This window comes from Oryx dammah, unplaced genomic scaffold (assembly GCF_014754425.2).
Source record: "Oryx dammah isolate SB20612 unplaced genomic scaffold, SCBI_Odam_1.1 HiC_scaffold_14, whole genome shotgun sequence".
In the NCBI taxonomy this organism is placed as follows: domain Eukaryota; kingdom Metazoa; phylum Chordata; class Mammalia; order Artiodactyla; family Bovidae; genus Oryx; species Oryx dammah.
The window spans coordinates 23,366,451-23,383,093 of NW_024070198.1; the positions used below are offsets into that span (position 1 = coordinate 23,366,451).

At 51.4% G+C, this 16,643-nt stretch overlaps 1 protein-coding gene across 3 annotated transcripts in view; it reads right to left on the minus strand.

The window, feature by feature from the left end:
* The window catches only part of SH3PXD2A (SH3 and PX domains 2A), a 259,112-nt gene that overhangs the window by 120,651 nt on the left and 121,818 nt on the right, over positions 1-16,643 (minus strand). For all 3 annotated transcript variants that reach the window (XM_040254322.1, XM_040254321.1, XM_040254320.1), the window contains exon 4: positions 8,321-8,397. In XM_040254322.1, coding sequence (XP_040110256.1) covers positions 8,321-8,397 — 77 coding nt within the window. The remainder of the gene's footprint in view (positions 1-8,320; positions 8,398-16,643) is intronic.

Genomic DNA, 16,643 nt, shown 5'->3' on the forward strand with positions numbered 1-16,643 from the left:
GAGGAGACCGAGAGTCAGGGAGGCCACGTGGCCTGCCCACATGTGGGAAAGACCTTGCTAGAAAGGAAGTTCCATGCGGGCGGAGATTTTAGTCTGTTTTGTTGACGGCTGTGTGCCCAGATCCTAGAAGACAGCCTGGCACTCAGTGAGTATTTGTTCAAATGAATAAATGAATAAGGCTTTGGTGTGCAGCACTAATAGGGCATAACAGAGGGGCATGAAAAGCACGTGTGGTCTTAGGTTGCGTTGACAGAGGTATAGTGTTGAGGAAGAGGGACGTGATCGTCTACTTCTTCTCTGAGCTGCTCAGGTAGTGATTCAAGTGTGGCATGGAGCACAGTGGCCTTTCCGGATGCCAAACCCACAGCTGGGCAAGAGGGGACAAGACCTGATCTTAGCAGGTAAGACACACTGTGCAACTCCCAGCTGTTCCTTCCAGAGCCTGCGGTTTTCCAAGACTCTCTAACAGATCACATCCCCAAGACCAGGCAGGGGAAAACAAAAGAAAGAAAATTAACATTCAAAGAGCAACTACCACGTGTCAGGCACTATCGTAGGACTCTCCAGTCATCCAACAAGCAGGGAGCCTTTTGGTGTATACCCGGGTGGTACAGGCATGAGCCAGACATAGCGCCTGCCCTCACAAGCATACATCTAGTGAGGCGGAACCCGTACAGCCCTGGAGGTACCCATCACTGCTTCCATTTATGGTGGGGACACTGAGGCTCCCGGGGGTGAAGCCACAACTAAAGTAAGCGGCAGAATAAAGCCCTGTGCTCAGACACAGCCTGGGCGGACTTATCCCTATAGTGTCCAAGTTTTCATTTAACACACACGGTATGTGCTGCTTTGTTCCCCAGGAGAGAAGGGTAGAAGGAAAGAAAAACTGAGGAAGAAGACAGAGAGAGACAGAGAGATGGGGGCGAGGAGAGAAAGATGCAGACAGAGACAGAGATGGAGGGAGAGGCAGAGACAAAGAGAGACAGAGATGGAAAGAGAGAGAAGGAGAGAAAGGCAGAGACAAAGAAACAGACAGATGGAGAGGGACAGGGAAACTGGGAGGCAGAGACAGGGAAACGGAACGCAGGCATGTGCAGAGAGCAAGGGCTCCCGGTGGCAGGGAGGCAGGAGGGGTTCAGGAGGGAGCACTTATGGGCCGGGATGGGCAGGAGGGCGTTCCCAGGGACCCAGGCTGTGTGCAGAGTTGTTGCCAGTGTGACCTCCCTGACAGCAGAGGGAGGAGGCCAGGGCGGGCGCCCTCCCACTCGGGTGCAGAGCGGCCGCCTGGCTCCCCCAGCGGCAGCGGTGAACACAGGGGCTCTTCATACCGACAGAGACCGGCATTCTCAGGGCAGAGGACGCGTGGGCTGGAAGGGCCTCAGACAAAGAGGCCTTTCGGGCAAACCACTGCGGCATCTTTATTTAACAGAGAGCCCCGAAGGGAGCCACATTGAAGGCTCGTCCTGATTTCAGGCTGACAAGAGGCTCTTGGCTTAGAGCAGCTTCCATCAGAGACGCCGCCAAGCCCAGCTCCGGCCAAGATCATTTGGCAGGAGCGCTGGGTGCTGAGCAGTCAGTCCCCAAGGCCTGGGCTGGTGATGACAACCAGAGCGGGGAACCCCCAAACCTAGCTCTTCTCGCAGGAGCCGGTAGGGGCCAATCTGTGGGCACCTCAGGGGCATCACCCCTGGCTCAGACCTAAAATGCTGTCATTGGGCATTCAGCATGCACACCATGAGGTGGTTAAGTCAGGGACTCAGGGCTAGGCAGACGTGAGTTTGAGTCCTAGCTCTTCTGTTCACAGGCTGTGTGATGCTGAATCCCTTGCTTGCCCTCTCTGGGCTCAGTACTCTATGAGAGTACCTGCCTATTAGGAGGTTCAATGAGATCGTGGATATGAGGAGCCTAGCACAGTGCTTGGCACTGAATTAACAGTAAAATTTAGGGACTTCCCTGGTGGTCCTGGCTTCCCTGGTGGCTCAGACAATACAGAATCTGCCTGCAATGCAGGAGTTCAGTTCAGTTCAGTTCAGTTCAGTCGCTCAGTCGTGTCCAACTCTTTGCAACCCCACGGACTACATGCAGTACTCCAGGCCTCCCTGTCCATCACTAACTTCCGGAGCTCACTCAGATTCATGTCCGTGGAGTCAGTGATGCCATCCAACCATCTCATCCTCTGTCGTCCCCTTCTCCTCCCACCTTCAGTCTTTCCCAGCATCAGGGGCTTTTCCAATGACTCAGTTTTTCGCATCAGGTGGCCAAAGTATTGGAGTTTCAGCTTCAGCATCAGTCCTTCCATTGAATATTCAGGACTGATTTCCTTTAGGATGGACTGGTTGGATCTCCTTGCAGTCCAAGGGACTCTCAAGAGTCTTCTCCAACACCACAGTTCAAAAGCATCAATTCTTTGGCACTCAGCTTTCTTTATGGGTTCAATCCCTGGGTTGGGAAGATCCCCTGAAGAAGGGAATGGCAACCCACTCCAGTATTCTCACCTGGAGAATTTCATGAACAGAGGAGTCTGGTGGGCAATAGCCCATGGGGTCGCAAAGAGTCGGACACGACTGAGCAACCACACTTTTCCTTTCACTAGTGGTCCAATGGTTAACAATCTGACTTGTAATGCAAGGGACAGGGGTTCGATCCCTGGTCTGGGAACTAAGAACAACTTAGAACAACTAGGCCCGTGTGCCACAACTAGAGAGTCTGTACATCATGACAAAAGGTTCTGAATGATACAAGGAAGATTCTGCATGTTGCAACTAAGACCTGACACACCAAATAAATAAATAAAAATTTCAAAATAGTGAACTTTAGTTATACTATTGTCTTCATTGTCATTATCCATTAGGTGAGAGCAGTGAGGCAAAGTAGAAAGAACAGGAGTCAGGAGACTTCAGTTCTAGGTCCAATTCTGCTATTATATACTGCTACATGACCTTGAGCAGCTCACCTCACCTCTCTGGTTGTTGCTCCTTTTAGGATAAAATAGACTAGCTTTAGAATCTCAAACTTAGCTCATGGAACACATGTTGGATGAGATAAAATGAGTTCTGTGGGCACATGTGAAATGGTGCCTTGTCTTGGTGGGAAATATGTTCATCAGCACAGTAAAGGCAAGGGACCTGTAGAGCTGTGTTCAAGCCAGTAGTTATGAATAATAATGACATCCTGGGAGACAGACTCATGTAATCATCACATTAAGAGATGGGTATGACTATGACTCCAATTTACAGAAAAAGAAACTAAAGCACAGAGAGGTTAAAACATTTCTCAAGGCCACACAGCTACCAAGTAGCAAGATTTTGAATTAGTTGCTCTAAGTCCAGAGCCTATGCTTTCTCATCTGCAACTCTGTACTGCCTCCGGCATTGCCCACAGGTTGCTGATGGTGGAGCTGGTTTTCCAAACAATTCCTGTTGACAGCCGGTGGAACACAGCTAGGCAAATCCAGGCTACAGACTTTCTGAAGTTTCTTCCAGCTTTAACAGTCATTGGCTCTAGGGCTTTAAACAGCACCATCATCAGTGAATTCAGCATCTCATCTACCACAAGCCTGGTCTTCGCAAGGGCAGCAGTGGCATGGGAGGGAGGCCCCAGGCAGACTTGGCTCAGACCCTGTGCTTCGAAATGATCCCCCTCCAAGAAGCCCACCATTCTGGGTAATGTCTACCCTAGAACAAAACAGCAAAAAAAAGCAAAGTTCCGCATTTGTCAAAGCAACTGGGGGAGTCCTGCTCTTTCCACAGGATCAAACACTCTTCTATTTTTAGCAGCAGCATTTTGGCTTCTAATCAATGGAAATCTTACAGGTAAAAACCCAGGAACTCTTGATGGTGGGGGGGGGGGGGCGCTGGGGTCCCATGCATTTTGTCCCCACTCCCACCCCTGGGGCTGCTTCTAACCTGCTCCGATTATTCCTCTTAGATCAGCATCTCGGAAGCTGGGAGTTCACTAAACTTGCATAAATCAGAGTATTTCAAACGCATGAGTTCTCTTTTTGAAGGATCTAAGCAGCAAATTCTTTTGAAATGGAAATAGTGCTTAATTCGCAATTGCCATTTGAGCCATTTCACAAGTGATCCTATTAATTGGGGCCTTGGGGACATGTCATCCTCCTTGGAGGCTTCCTCTGCGTGTGTGTGATCTCTGCATCTTGTTATCAGATACTGGCTAGATTCCCTCATGCTGGTTAGTGAAGACACAAAGACAGAAGATGGGGCCTTCGAGGGGCTCTTGCTCTGAAGAAGATGGACACACAGAAATTACCCGCTACGGAGGGTGGGTGTGCAGTGCAGAGCCTGTACGGAGTACTCAGGGTGGTCAGCTTTCCTTGGGGAGTGGGGAGGCTTCTGGGAGGGGGGCCTGGGTGTTGATTTCCTGCCTAGGAAAGAGGCCAGCGCAGACCAAGGGGTGGAGGAGACCTAGGGGAGTCTGGCTAGCTGCGGATGGCTGTGCTTCTGCGGACTAGGCTGCAAGGCAGGGGGCTGAGGTCAAGGCAGCCCACGGAACCAACCACAGAGGACCGGGCTGAGCCGCTCAGCGGTTCTTGTGGGCAATGAGGTCCTCGGAAGACCTCTCAGGGGAAAATGGACACTATCAGCTTGATCCTAGGCTGGAAATGCTTTTTTTTTTTCTGGGTTTGTCTGGACCAGAGGACATGAAGAGATTCTGCCAGCTGGGTTTCCTCCGAGCACCAGACCTCTCAGGAGGCATGAATGCGTCAGTCCTGGCTCTGCCTCAGTCTCCCCCTATCAGCAACACTGCTGGCCCAGGCCTGCCTTAGCATAAGGGACACAGGAACAAAGTAACTCCCTGTGTCTAGGACTGAGCACGCCAGGTGCTGCTTTTGAGAAGACTGTTTCTGTAGCAGCATGAAACTTTTTCTTTATTAACACAAGAGACAATGATGGGCCATGGTGGGAAACTCTCACAGTGGGAGGGGGAATGGCTGGAGCTAAGAACCTCCAGTTAATAGCCTCAGTTTTTGAATCTGGGAAGTGGGGCTAAAAATTAATGTGTCTGGGAAATGCAGAGGGTTGGGAAGGGGGCGCTTTCCTATCCCAACAGGGCTGATCCCCTTGTTGGGCTTGGAGTCCTTCCCCTCAGTCAAATTCCAGCCAAGCCCTCATCCCTCCAACAAAGGAAGTCCTTGATTCTGAAACCAAGCTGATGGTGGACCGCAGGATAATAGAAGGGAACTCAGCTTTTGGGGTAACAAAAAATTCTAGTTGCATCCACCAGGAAATGGAGGCTTGTATAAACAGTGTTACATGGCAGAGGGTGGGCTGACTATTCTCAAACACTCTTTCTCACTGTCCACTCCCTGGGATATTTATTTTATCCCATAGACAAACACTGCAAACATGTATTTCACACACAGGAATGGGGTAGATGGAGTTATTTATGGGCTAGATTGTTCATTTGAGCCCCCAAAGTATAGCTCACGCTAGTTAGTGAGATGAAAGTCTTCAAATTGTTAAGGCCACAGAACCATTAAATATTAACCGCATAACCATTCTGCCCATTAAATTAATTTATGGAGTAACAGAAAAGCCTTTGGAACCCCTCTTGATAGACAGCAGCCCTCAAGAGCCACATAAAACAATCAGCCGACTGGCGCTTGGTAAATTTTCCGTGACACTCATCCAATCTGCTCCATATATGTTTAAAATTAACACTGAGATCTGGGCTGTGAAACTGCCATCGGGTGGAGGTACTGGCTGGCGAGCGAAGGCAGGGAGCCCAAAGTCTAGGGGAGTCCACTGCCCGGTCAGACTTTCCATATCTGAGTCCTGGCAGGGCAGCTGGCTATGCCGTGCACAAAGCCAGCTTCACAATCTTGGGCACATTTGAATCCCCAGCAAATCCCAGACTCGGAGCCCATGCTGTCTACCAGGTCCAAGGAAGATTCTGGCCAGCCAAGCAGAGCTGCCTAGGCAGGTAGTGGAAATCAAACTCCAGAGGTTCTGAGTAGCATGTCCAAGGACAGGTGGAAGCAAGGCAGGGCTGGCCGTGGAGTGGACCCCACGTGGCTCTGACTGTGCAGCTGGCTGCGGGGGGGCAGTGATGCCGAGTGAAAGGCTGGACCCTGAGGGGCACAGACGGGACGACTGCGCTGCAGGGCTGTGACCTACGATGCCAGAGGGCAGTAACCAACAGCACTGGACCTATCACCAGTGATCATTCCAAGGTCATTCCAAGGTCTCAGACAATCGGACCACAGATCCCAGCTTTCAAGTTCAGCAGAATTAAAGGTCACTTCTGCACTGCCCCACCCCCCTCTGCCATTCTCAGAGTAAATTACCGTCTCCAAGCTCCCTGGCTGCCTGGTGAACCCATGACATTGCTCTTGTTGCCTGGCTCTGAGCAGTTCTCATCTATGCTAATTAGGTTAGGGGGCCCCCTCTTAATGGTTGCAGACCCCACTTAATGGTTTCCTAGCCACCAGTAGCACCACTGGGGGCCCAGAGTCCTCATCCTGACTTAGGAGTCCTGTTCAAAGCCTGATCCCAGGAGATAAGATGTTATCACTTTCTTGCTCCAGACAACCCAGGAGACAGCATTTCCACAGAGCCCAGCTGCAAATGCCCCGGGCTCCACCGGCTCAGGGAGGCCGAGGCTGATGTAAACCATAAGTCCCAGTGGCAAGAGGCTTCCTCCTGCCCTGTGCCCTTCCTCAAATAGCTCTGCCCATTTGTTTAACTGCTTGAGAGAGGAATAAAGAAAAATAAAAGCGCAGGCTGCAGCCATCAATTTAACTGGAATTGGCGATTGCCCTTAAAAGAGAAAAATGGATATTGATCTGAAGAAGAGAAACTTCTAGCTTAAGGAAATTCATCATCAGGGCATCCTTTTACCTTAAGGCAGAAAAAGTGACTGAGCATAATTTGCACAGCCACAAAATTCAAACTTAGGATAAGGAAGAATATTTCGGAGTGCTTGCTTCTCCGTCGTCTTGGGAATACAGTTACTTAATTGAGCAACTAGGTTCTTATTTAAATATTTTATTATTGACAAGTATTCCAAATTACGAAATATTTATGCAAAAAGGAGGCTTATGGTAACAACTCCATGTAGGGACAGAACATTTCAGAAGTTACAAACACAGTGAGATACACTCTCCTGCTCAACCCCTTCATGAACCCTGTGAGATAGTTATTTTTACCCCTCATCTTACAGATCAGGAAACGAGCTCAGAGAGGTATAGCAACTTGCCAGGGTCAATAGCTAGTCAGTAGGGTACTGGGATTCAACCCCAGCTCTTCTCACTCTAATACCAGCACTCACAATAAAACAGTATCCTCCACTTGCTTCTCCTCAAGATTCTTGAGTCAGACTCCACAATAGTTTTCACTTAACTAGGAAATTCCATCTCCATTAAAAGCCAGTAGTGCCGGGTGATAGCATTACATTGTTTGAGTCTTGTAATAATAATAACAAAAAGCCAGCATCCATCAAATGCTTCCTCTGTGTGGACACTCTGGCTGCTGCCTTGCGCCTGTCTGGTCCCAGCGGCCTCGCGGCTACACTCTGTGAGGTACCAGTCTCCTTGCCATTGGACAAGCGTGGAAACTGAGGCTCCAGGAAGTTCAGTAAGCTGCCCGAGTTCACACAGCCAGCAGGCATTCAAACCCAGGTGGTCTGGCCATCTAGAGGCCATGTTCCAAGGCCACCGAAGTGGCAGCCTCGCATCCTCACTGCAGGGGTCCCAGGCTCTGGACAAAGCAGAAAGACAAATGGGCTCTGCTTCACGACCCTGCTGTCACTGCCTGTCTGTTTTGGGGCTTTGGCTGTTCTAGTGTACGTACATACGTGTGTGTGTGTGTCTGTGTGGTAAGTGTTTTCATCTGTAAAGATGTGTACATGAGCGTCTGTATCTACCAAGACTTCTGTGTATAAACAAATATACATTTCAGATGATACGGAACCCGAGACTGATTCCAAAATGTCCCAGAGAGAATTCAAAGAAAGAGTTCTCCTGTATCCAGCAAGATGCCACACATGAAATCCTTTCAGCGGAGGTCCCTGCACAGAGCTCCCAAGCTGGTGGAAATGATTTAAAGGAGTGTTTTGTAAACATGGGACGCATCCTGAAAGGAGTAGAGCCCACAGCCCTTGTGCACTAGAGGCAGTCTAGTCCTGAGGTGACCCCTCCCTGAAGGACACCCACACCCACCCCTCTGGCCGGGAAACACCGGGCCTCAGGATGCACTTGCTAAACCACAGCAGAGAGTTTTGAATGGACAACCCTCCTTTTTAGATGCACAGAATCTCTGGCAGGTGGACCACCCCTCCCCAGCCTCAGACACCCTCTTACCCGGCAGTACTCATCGATGGGTTTCAGCCTCTTCACAGCTACATCCCGGATGTGGCTCCTCCGGAAGAGGATTTTGCCTGGAAGAAGAGATGCTTATGAGCTGGGTGATTCCGGGTGAAGCTGCCATAGGAACCTGGGACCCCACGTTCCCTCTCCCTCAGCTTCTCAGCATCTTAGCTGGCCACCAAATGCCCCCACCTCCACCCGCTGCCAAGGAAACAAGAGAGGAGTGGTCACCTCTCCCCGGGGGCAGGAGGCGCCCCAGGCTGAGGGTCCAGGACCTCTGGGGCAGGTGAGGAGCCCCAGAGGCTGCCATCTTGGCCAAATCACCTTGTCTGGGTCTAATGGCAGGATCCATGCCCTGACGTGGGTGCGGCTCTCAAGTGACCTCACGAATAAATACAAAGGGTGGCCCAGCCCACACGCTGTGCTTTGTTTTCAGGCCCATCCCTCCTTGAGAAATCTGCCTTCATTCTTGCCAGCCCGGCAGGAATTCCTATTCTTAGCTTAGGTGGGTGGCTATTTCCAGGGCAGGCACAGGCCAGTACCAGGAAGAGTGGCTACCCCAGCCCAGTGGACCCCTCAGCTGGGATCTCTCTACAAGTATGGGCAAGGCTTCTGGGAAATGTCAGCTCCCAAACCTTCTCTGTTGGTTACACTTAGAATGTGAACTCCTCAGTCTGACACGTAGTGGCCATCAATGTCCAGGTCAGTGCCTCCATTTTAGAAGACTTCCTTGATTGCCGAGCTGAGAGTAATTACCCTTTTTCCAGACTACCTACACATTTTGTCCAGTCCTAAGACACATACCACATTCTGCCATGTATTGCTGACATTCGTGAGCCCCCTCTACCAGGGGCCTGTCTGACTCATCTGAGGGCCCAAAGACCCCAGCATGTGGTGAGGGGCTCACCTCATGGCTTTAATAGGCATCTGTTGTCCCAAGACCACTCAGTTCCCCTCTGGAGAGCCTCCTTCCTCCATTTCTAACCATGTGATTCAGACGGAGCTGACAACACCCCCTGTCAACAATGGGAGGCATGTGACCCAGTCTAGCTACCCAGAGTCACAGTGATTGGCTCAGAGATGGCCAAGAGGACAGGATCTGGACCAATGAGGGTCGGCCCTGAGACCTCTGCTGGTGCCCTCTTCCTCCCAATGTTTGCTCCCACACTTGCTAAGCTGGCGGGATGAAGGCCTGGAGCTCCTGGTGACCATCTCTATCACTGCTTGAGATGGAAACAAAGAGAAAGGATCTGAGCCTGGGACAGAGCTGGTGCTCAATAATTTTTCCTTTTCTTTCTTCTTTTTCGTGGCTGTACCATGTGTCTTATGGGGTCTTTGTTCTCCAACCAGGGATTGAACCTGTGCCCTCAGCAGTGAAAGCGTGGAGTCCTAACCACTGGACCACCAGAGAATTCCGTCAGTAAATGTTTCCTGAATGACTGAAAAGCAGAGCCAAGAGATGGTGAAGGGCAGACCCATTTGACATCATTTGAGCCGCTGGATACAGCTGTTCCTGAACCCAAGGTCTACCTGGGACTTTTCACTTATATAAAATAATACAATTTTTTAATATCAAAACTTGTTGGAGATGCGTTTTAATCACTTGCATCTCATTTAGGAGTCCTAAATGAGATGATTCCCATTGCAAGTGAACAAATATGTAGACTGCATGTTAAGATACTTAAACTTCATCTATCGTTACCCTTTGGTCACTAAGTTGTGCCTGACTCTTTTGCGACCTCAAGGACTGCAGCCCACCAGGCTCTTCTGTCCATGGGACTTCCCAAGCAAGAATACTGCAGTAGTTGTCATTTCCTCCTCCGGGGGAATCTTCCCGACCCAGGGATCGAACCTGCATCTCCTGCTTGGCAGGCGGACTCTTTACCACTGAGTCACCAAGCATGGGCATGGTGTTGGTCTGGGTTGTCTCCCCAGAAGCAGACCCAGAGATGAGGAAGTGAGTGCAAGTTGCTTGTTTGGGAAGTGATCTTGGGAATTGAGGCATGTCAGGCAAGGAAGTGTTACCCTGCCAGTTAATCATCCGATGGCGGCAGCTCAGGTCTGCTGAGGAACTCGAGCTGCATGTAGAATGCACTGCAGAGGTATCCTTGACACGGGCGAGGGGTGTTTACCGCCAACCCCCTGCTTGTCTGAGCTTCTGAGAGCACTGCTTCACAGGCGCTCCTGGCCGAGGATGTTCCCATGGCTAGAACAAAGCTCCCAGTTGTCCCCGTGAGCAGACTCTGGCAGGCAGAGCGGGATGGAAAGGGGCCCTGGGGGCCCTGGAAGCCGCCACGACAGTGCTCCCTGACTTCCCTGTCACCACAGGTACTGGTCACCAGCCCTTTCCAGCCAGACTGCCGAGTACCTAACTCAGTAAGTCGCGTGTGACTTCTTTCTCATTTGCGTCCCTCACCCCTCCACACTCAGCGGCAACCGGAGGCCCTCCAGCGGCTGCTTCCTCCTTCACCACACCTGCACTGAGCGCAAGGCTGTGCATACAGCAGGCGTCCAATAAGTACTGTTGATCCACGCACCTCCCTCCCTCTCTCAGATGCTCCCTCAAGCTCCCCTTCCTCCCTTTCTCATGGAAGCCTGGTAGAGGGGCCGCGTCCCGGGCAGAGAGGTGACTGTGCAGACTGGATGGTGTCATCAAGATAAATGAGATAAATGAGATAAATTTATCAAGACATGAGAGACAACCTCTTTCCTCGGGGGAAGATGTCACAGAGTTGGTATTCCTGGCCTCTTTGTCTCCTACCCTTTTTTCGGTTGCCTGTCGCTCTGTTGCCTGAGGGCCATAGGAATACAGCCAAAGGGGATGGCGTGTGAGATGAATGCGCGGTGGGAGGAGACCCACTCTCCGGACCTGTGAAATGACAGGCGGCCCTGGGCAGGGTTCTGGGCCTTCTACCTGAGCCGGTTAGCTGTCAGGAGCTGGAGGCCACCCAGGCTCAGTGACACCAGCAGCCCAACGGTATCTCACAAGAACCTGGAGCACTTGCTGGGTGGTAGATCACCTGGAGGGGGGCAGGGACTGGAGTTGGGGGCAGGGTGGCCCCCAGACCTGGCTCTGCCCTGCTGATCCACTCTCCAAAAATAGCACTCCTCCTCTTTCTCATCCTAGTGCAGGACAAAAAATAAGCAGAGAGATGGTGAGACAAACTAGGTCCCTTTTCTAGGCCTTCATCTCAGGGCTGGCCAAGCCTATGACTGGGTTTGGTGTATATATATATATATATATATATATGGGTTTGGTATATATATATCTGAGATATACAGATACAGATATAGATATAGACATAGATAGATCAGATAGGACTTGATCCAGTTGCCGAGACAGAACTAGCAAAAAAAAAAAAAAAAAAAATAGTTAAGGGACAATTAAGGCCTCCAGATGTGCAGAAACTTAGAAGAGAGGGCTGGGGTAGCAGAGACAAGGAGGGTGCTGGGAGGGCTCCTCACTCTACCTTGCCCCTCAAGCCCACCCTCTGCAGTCATGCCTCCAGGCTGGACACCTCCCATCTCCCTTCCAAGGCTCGTGGGTCTGTTGCTCAGGTATAAAGTCAGAGAAGAATCTCTGTACAAGCCATTTCCCAGTCGAGTTTTTGGACTCCCAACAGGGCTTCCCTCCTTCTCACTGAAATCCTGACCGAGCACCGTCTTCTTTCCTTGGGGCCTTGACACAGGCTGCCGGGAGTGGGGGAGGGTGGGGGAGGGAGGGCAGATCTGGAAGGGACTCTACGGTTTTGATTTCTCTGTTAGGAATCCAAACCACACTTGGAAGGCCAAACCGGTGACCATATTAAAAGAGAGAGAAAGAGAAAGGAGGAGGAGGAACATCCCCATTAAGGAAGCCGGGGCCACGGGGCATTAAAGGCCTCTTGTAAATGTAATTCAGCCCGTTTACGGCAAGGCCAGGAGAGGCCCCTGCCAGAGCCTTCAAAGCCAGGCAGATGCAGCCCCAGAAATATGATAAGCATAGTAAGGAAGATTACACCCAGGACCTGAGACAGACCTCAGGATTAACTCATTCCTGAAAGCAGAGGAGACAGCCATTGAGCCCAGCACGGCCTGAGCCTGTGAGTGGAGGCCCCTCTTCCTGCCACCCTGGGCTGGGCCGAGAGGGTGAGGAGCACTCGGCTGGAGTCCTGGGTTCAAGTCCGGCCTGAGCCTCAGGGTGGCTGTGTGACCCTCCACACCGGGGCCTGTGCATTCTCATCTGCAGACTGAAGGGCCGGGCCTTGGTGGCTGCTCCCTTCACAGTCCTAAGATGCATGTGGGGGTGGGGTCGATGAAGGGTCAGATGAGGAGTGAGGGATAATAGGAGCTAGGCAGTTATTCCTGCCAGGCAAGGGCTAAGATTTTTCCATCGGGTTCTTTCACCTAATCCTCACCACTTTAATTTATTTTTGAAATTGTCTTATAAGGTTTTTTTGATATGGACCAGTTTTTTAAAGTCTTTATTGAATCTGTTACAATATTGCTTCTGTTTTATGTTGTTGTTGTTGTTGTTGTTGTTTGACTGTGAGGAATATGGGATCTTAGCTGCCTGACCAGGGATCGAACCCATACCTGCTGCACTGGAAGATGAAGTCTGAACCACTGGACCACCAGGAGAGTCCCCGTACCACGGCTTTATTAAAGCAACTGCTTTTACTATCCCCACTCTGCCCAGGAGGCAATGGTGGCTCAGAGAGGTTGAAGGACGTGTCCTAAGTCACACAGCTATTAAGTGGCTGAGTTGGGATTTCAACCTGGGGTTTTGGAGCTAAGATAGTGAGAGCGAGAGAGAAGGCAACAAATCTCCAAAGAATTCCTTGGGCTCAGATCATGTAAGGCAGTGAGAGCCACTGAGGATGTTCTTGCGTGTGTGACGGGAGCGTGATTCACATCTCCACGCCAGGTGCTGGGCTGGAGATCTGGGGAGTAGCTGCCTTGGGGGCTGAGTGGGAATGAAGCAAGCAATGAAACAAGCACTGATTGTGGAGGACGCCCCACGCCACGGGGGTCTCTGCTGACCAGACACAAGCGAATGAATGAATGAGTGGTAAGAGCAAGCAAGGGAATGAGCACAAGGACCAACGGACCGATGAGGCAGGGAAGGAGAGGTGGCCCAGTGTCTAGTGGACTTGGGGAGGAAGAGCTGCCTGAAACGGCAAACCTCCCTGTCCTTTAAAGAGCCCTTAATGCCCCACCCCCATCCCCAGCCTGGCTGAGCAGGTGCCAGCCCAGTGGGAACAGGGGGATGCCTACCCTCATAAGCAAGAGGGCATCACATGGGGGAGGCCGGCTCTGCCTAACCCCCCACCCCCTGCAATCTGGCCTGACCTTCTCACCACGAGTGTCCACTCTGCGCAGGGACACACAGGTGGGCACTGACTCAGGAGGTCCCCGCATTTAGGTGGCAGAGTGTTTCTCCCTCCCACACAGGATACCAGGCACCTAATGAAGGTGGCACTTGAGGGGTCTTAGTAGTTGGCATTTGCTTCTAAAGAATGAATTATTTCGAGAAGGAGAGAGATGAGGACATGGCTCCTTCTCACTGGCACGGAGAAGTGGTTAAAGAAAGGACTGAAACTTCGGAGAGCTGTTAACCCCAAGTTCCTCCTTGTGAAGGGTGGCATCCACAGGGATTCCCTGAGCAGGAGTTGGGGGTTACAGCGCCCATGGCGAGGGATCCCCCACTTCAGCCGTGAAGAGCCTGCGGGAAAACTCCACGAACCAGGCACGTGTTCTGACAGATGGGCAAGTACCCACTGCACAGGGGTAATAGGAGGGTGCTGGCTACAGGGGAAATAGGAGAGGGCTGGCCTTGTGTGGTCTGTCCAGGCTGACCTATTTTTGGCAGCCTTTCCTCTTCAGAATCCACAGCATATATGCATGCATGAATATATCCTCATATAATTCCCTCTTCCTTGCTATTTTTGCCATCTGAAATGCCATCCATCTACCCATCCCTCCTTCCAACCATCCATCCATCCATCCATCCATCCATCACTGTCTTGATGGAAGGCCTGCTCCACTGATAACAGATGGGGGAGGCCATGCTCTTAAGGTGTTTAGCTTCTAGGAGGGGAGGGGATGTGTACGGAAGGGATATAATCTCTGATTTCCATGGAGACTGAGGAGGAGAAGAGCCAGCCACACAAAGCTCTGCGGCAAGAAGGCTCAGGCAGAGGCAAACACAGAGCAAAGATGAAAGATGGAAAAGAAGCCATGTAGGAGTCTCACAAGCCACAGAACGGGGTCTGGTTTTCTTGGGCCTGCTAACCTAAATCCCTCCCTATATAAGGCTCAATTTCTATCATCTAAGGCCTTCTCCAGGAAGCCTTTCTTGAATGCCTGCCTCGCCCTCCTCTACCAGCCTCCTGGACCGCTGGCAGTCATCCCACTGTTGCCCTCCCCTCCTGGTGTCATGGGGAATTTGCGAGGGACCCCCTCACCTTCCCAGGGGTCCCTGATGCACAGGCCAGCTCCCCGCAGCCACCCTGCCCTCCGAGGACACAGGTGCTCCCAACCCTCTCTCTTCAGTGCAACCCAGAGAGCTGGGGCATCAGAGGGACTTGCTTAAATTAGAGGGAGACCACAGGAGGCCCCAAGGTTCACAGACGACAGGACAGAGTCCTCGTTTTCCACAAACATCACTCCTGCCTGTCTAATTGGTTCTGAGGACAGAAAGGAAAGGAGGGTGATTCAGGCTCCCAGGGCTGCCAAAGTAAATGACCACAAACAACAGAAACGTGTTCTCTCCCCGTTATGAGGCCAGAAGTCTGAAATCAAAGTGTCAGCAGGGCTTCGCTCCCCTGCAGGCTCTAGAGAACAGTCCTTCCTCGGCTCTCCCAGCTCCTGGGGCCCTAGATGCTCCTGGTTTGCAGCAGCGTCACTCCAGTCTGTGCCTGAGCCTATGTCTCAAACCTCCCTCTGCCTTTCTCTTGTAAGGACACCTGTCTTTCTGATTCAGTTCAGTTCAGTCCAGTCGCTCAGTTGTGTCCGACTCTTTGCGACCCCATGAATCGCAGCACGCCAGGCCTCCCTGTCCATCACCAACTCCAGGAGTCTACCCAAACCCATGTCCATTGAGTTGGTGATGCCATCCAGCCATCTCATTCTCTGTTGTCTCCTTCTCCTCCTGCCCCCAATCCCTCCCAGCATCAGGGTCTTTTCCAATGAGTCAACTCTTCGCATGAGGTGGCCAAAGTACTGGAGTTTCAGCTTCAACATCAGTCCTTCCAGTGAACACCCAAGACTGATCTCCTTTAGGATTTAGTGCCCATCTTAAATTCAGGATGACCCCATGTCAGGATCCTCAATTTAATTACATCTGCAAAGACACATTTCCCAACTAAGGTCATGTTCACAGGTTCCAAGGACACAGGTTGTGGACACATCTTTTGAGGGCCACTCTTCAATCCACTTACAAGGCTTATGGGAGAGTCCACAGGGCTGACCAGACATTTTAGAGAGTCTTGGATACCTACTTGGATTGTAATCATCCTGAGGTCAGGCATGACTTTATCTACTCCCTTTATCCCTGGCAATACCTGGCATGGAGCTGGGTGTAATGAATGTAGGTGTTGCCTGATACCCTTAGGAGGGATGGGGCAGTGTCTGGAGAGAGGAGGTCAAGGGTCTTTGGAACCTAAAATGGGAGAGACAAACTGCTAGTATCTGCAAGCTGAGTGAATGGGGGACAGGGGTCCTCTCTGGCTCTGTAGGCTGATGTGGTGACCTGGGGAGAAGCGACAAATTTCTCAAAGCAATTAGAGGAAAGAAGATGTGAGGGTTACTAGAGGGACTCCCCGCCTACCCAAAATGCCATGTATGAACATTTGTGCCCCTCAAAATTCATGCTGAAACCCTAACACCCACCGTGATGGTAATTAGGAGGTGGGGCCTGTGGGAGGTGACGAGGTCATGAGGGTGGAGCGTTCATGAACGGGATTAGTGCCCTTATAAAGGGGGCCCCGCAGAGCTAGCCCTTCTGACATGTGAGATGCAGAGAGAAGTCTGCAGCCTGGAAGAGGGCCCTCACCCGACCATGCTGGAGCCCTGATCTCAGACTTCCGGCCTCTAGATCTGTGAGAAATCAATTTCTGTTGTTTACAAGCCACCCCTGTGGTATTTTGTGATAATAGCCTGAACAGATAAGACAGGGTGACGAGACACAGGCAATGCCTATGGAGAGGAAAGGGGAATAATTATTCTTCTACTCCCCCAGCTCTCTGCAGGCTCACAGCCTGGCGTGGGTCCTTGGGTGAAGTGGGGCAGGCCAGCAAACGAACCCGGTGTCCGACTGCCCGGCTTGGGTGCCTTG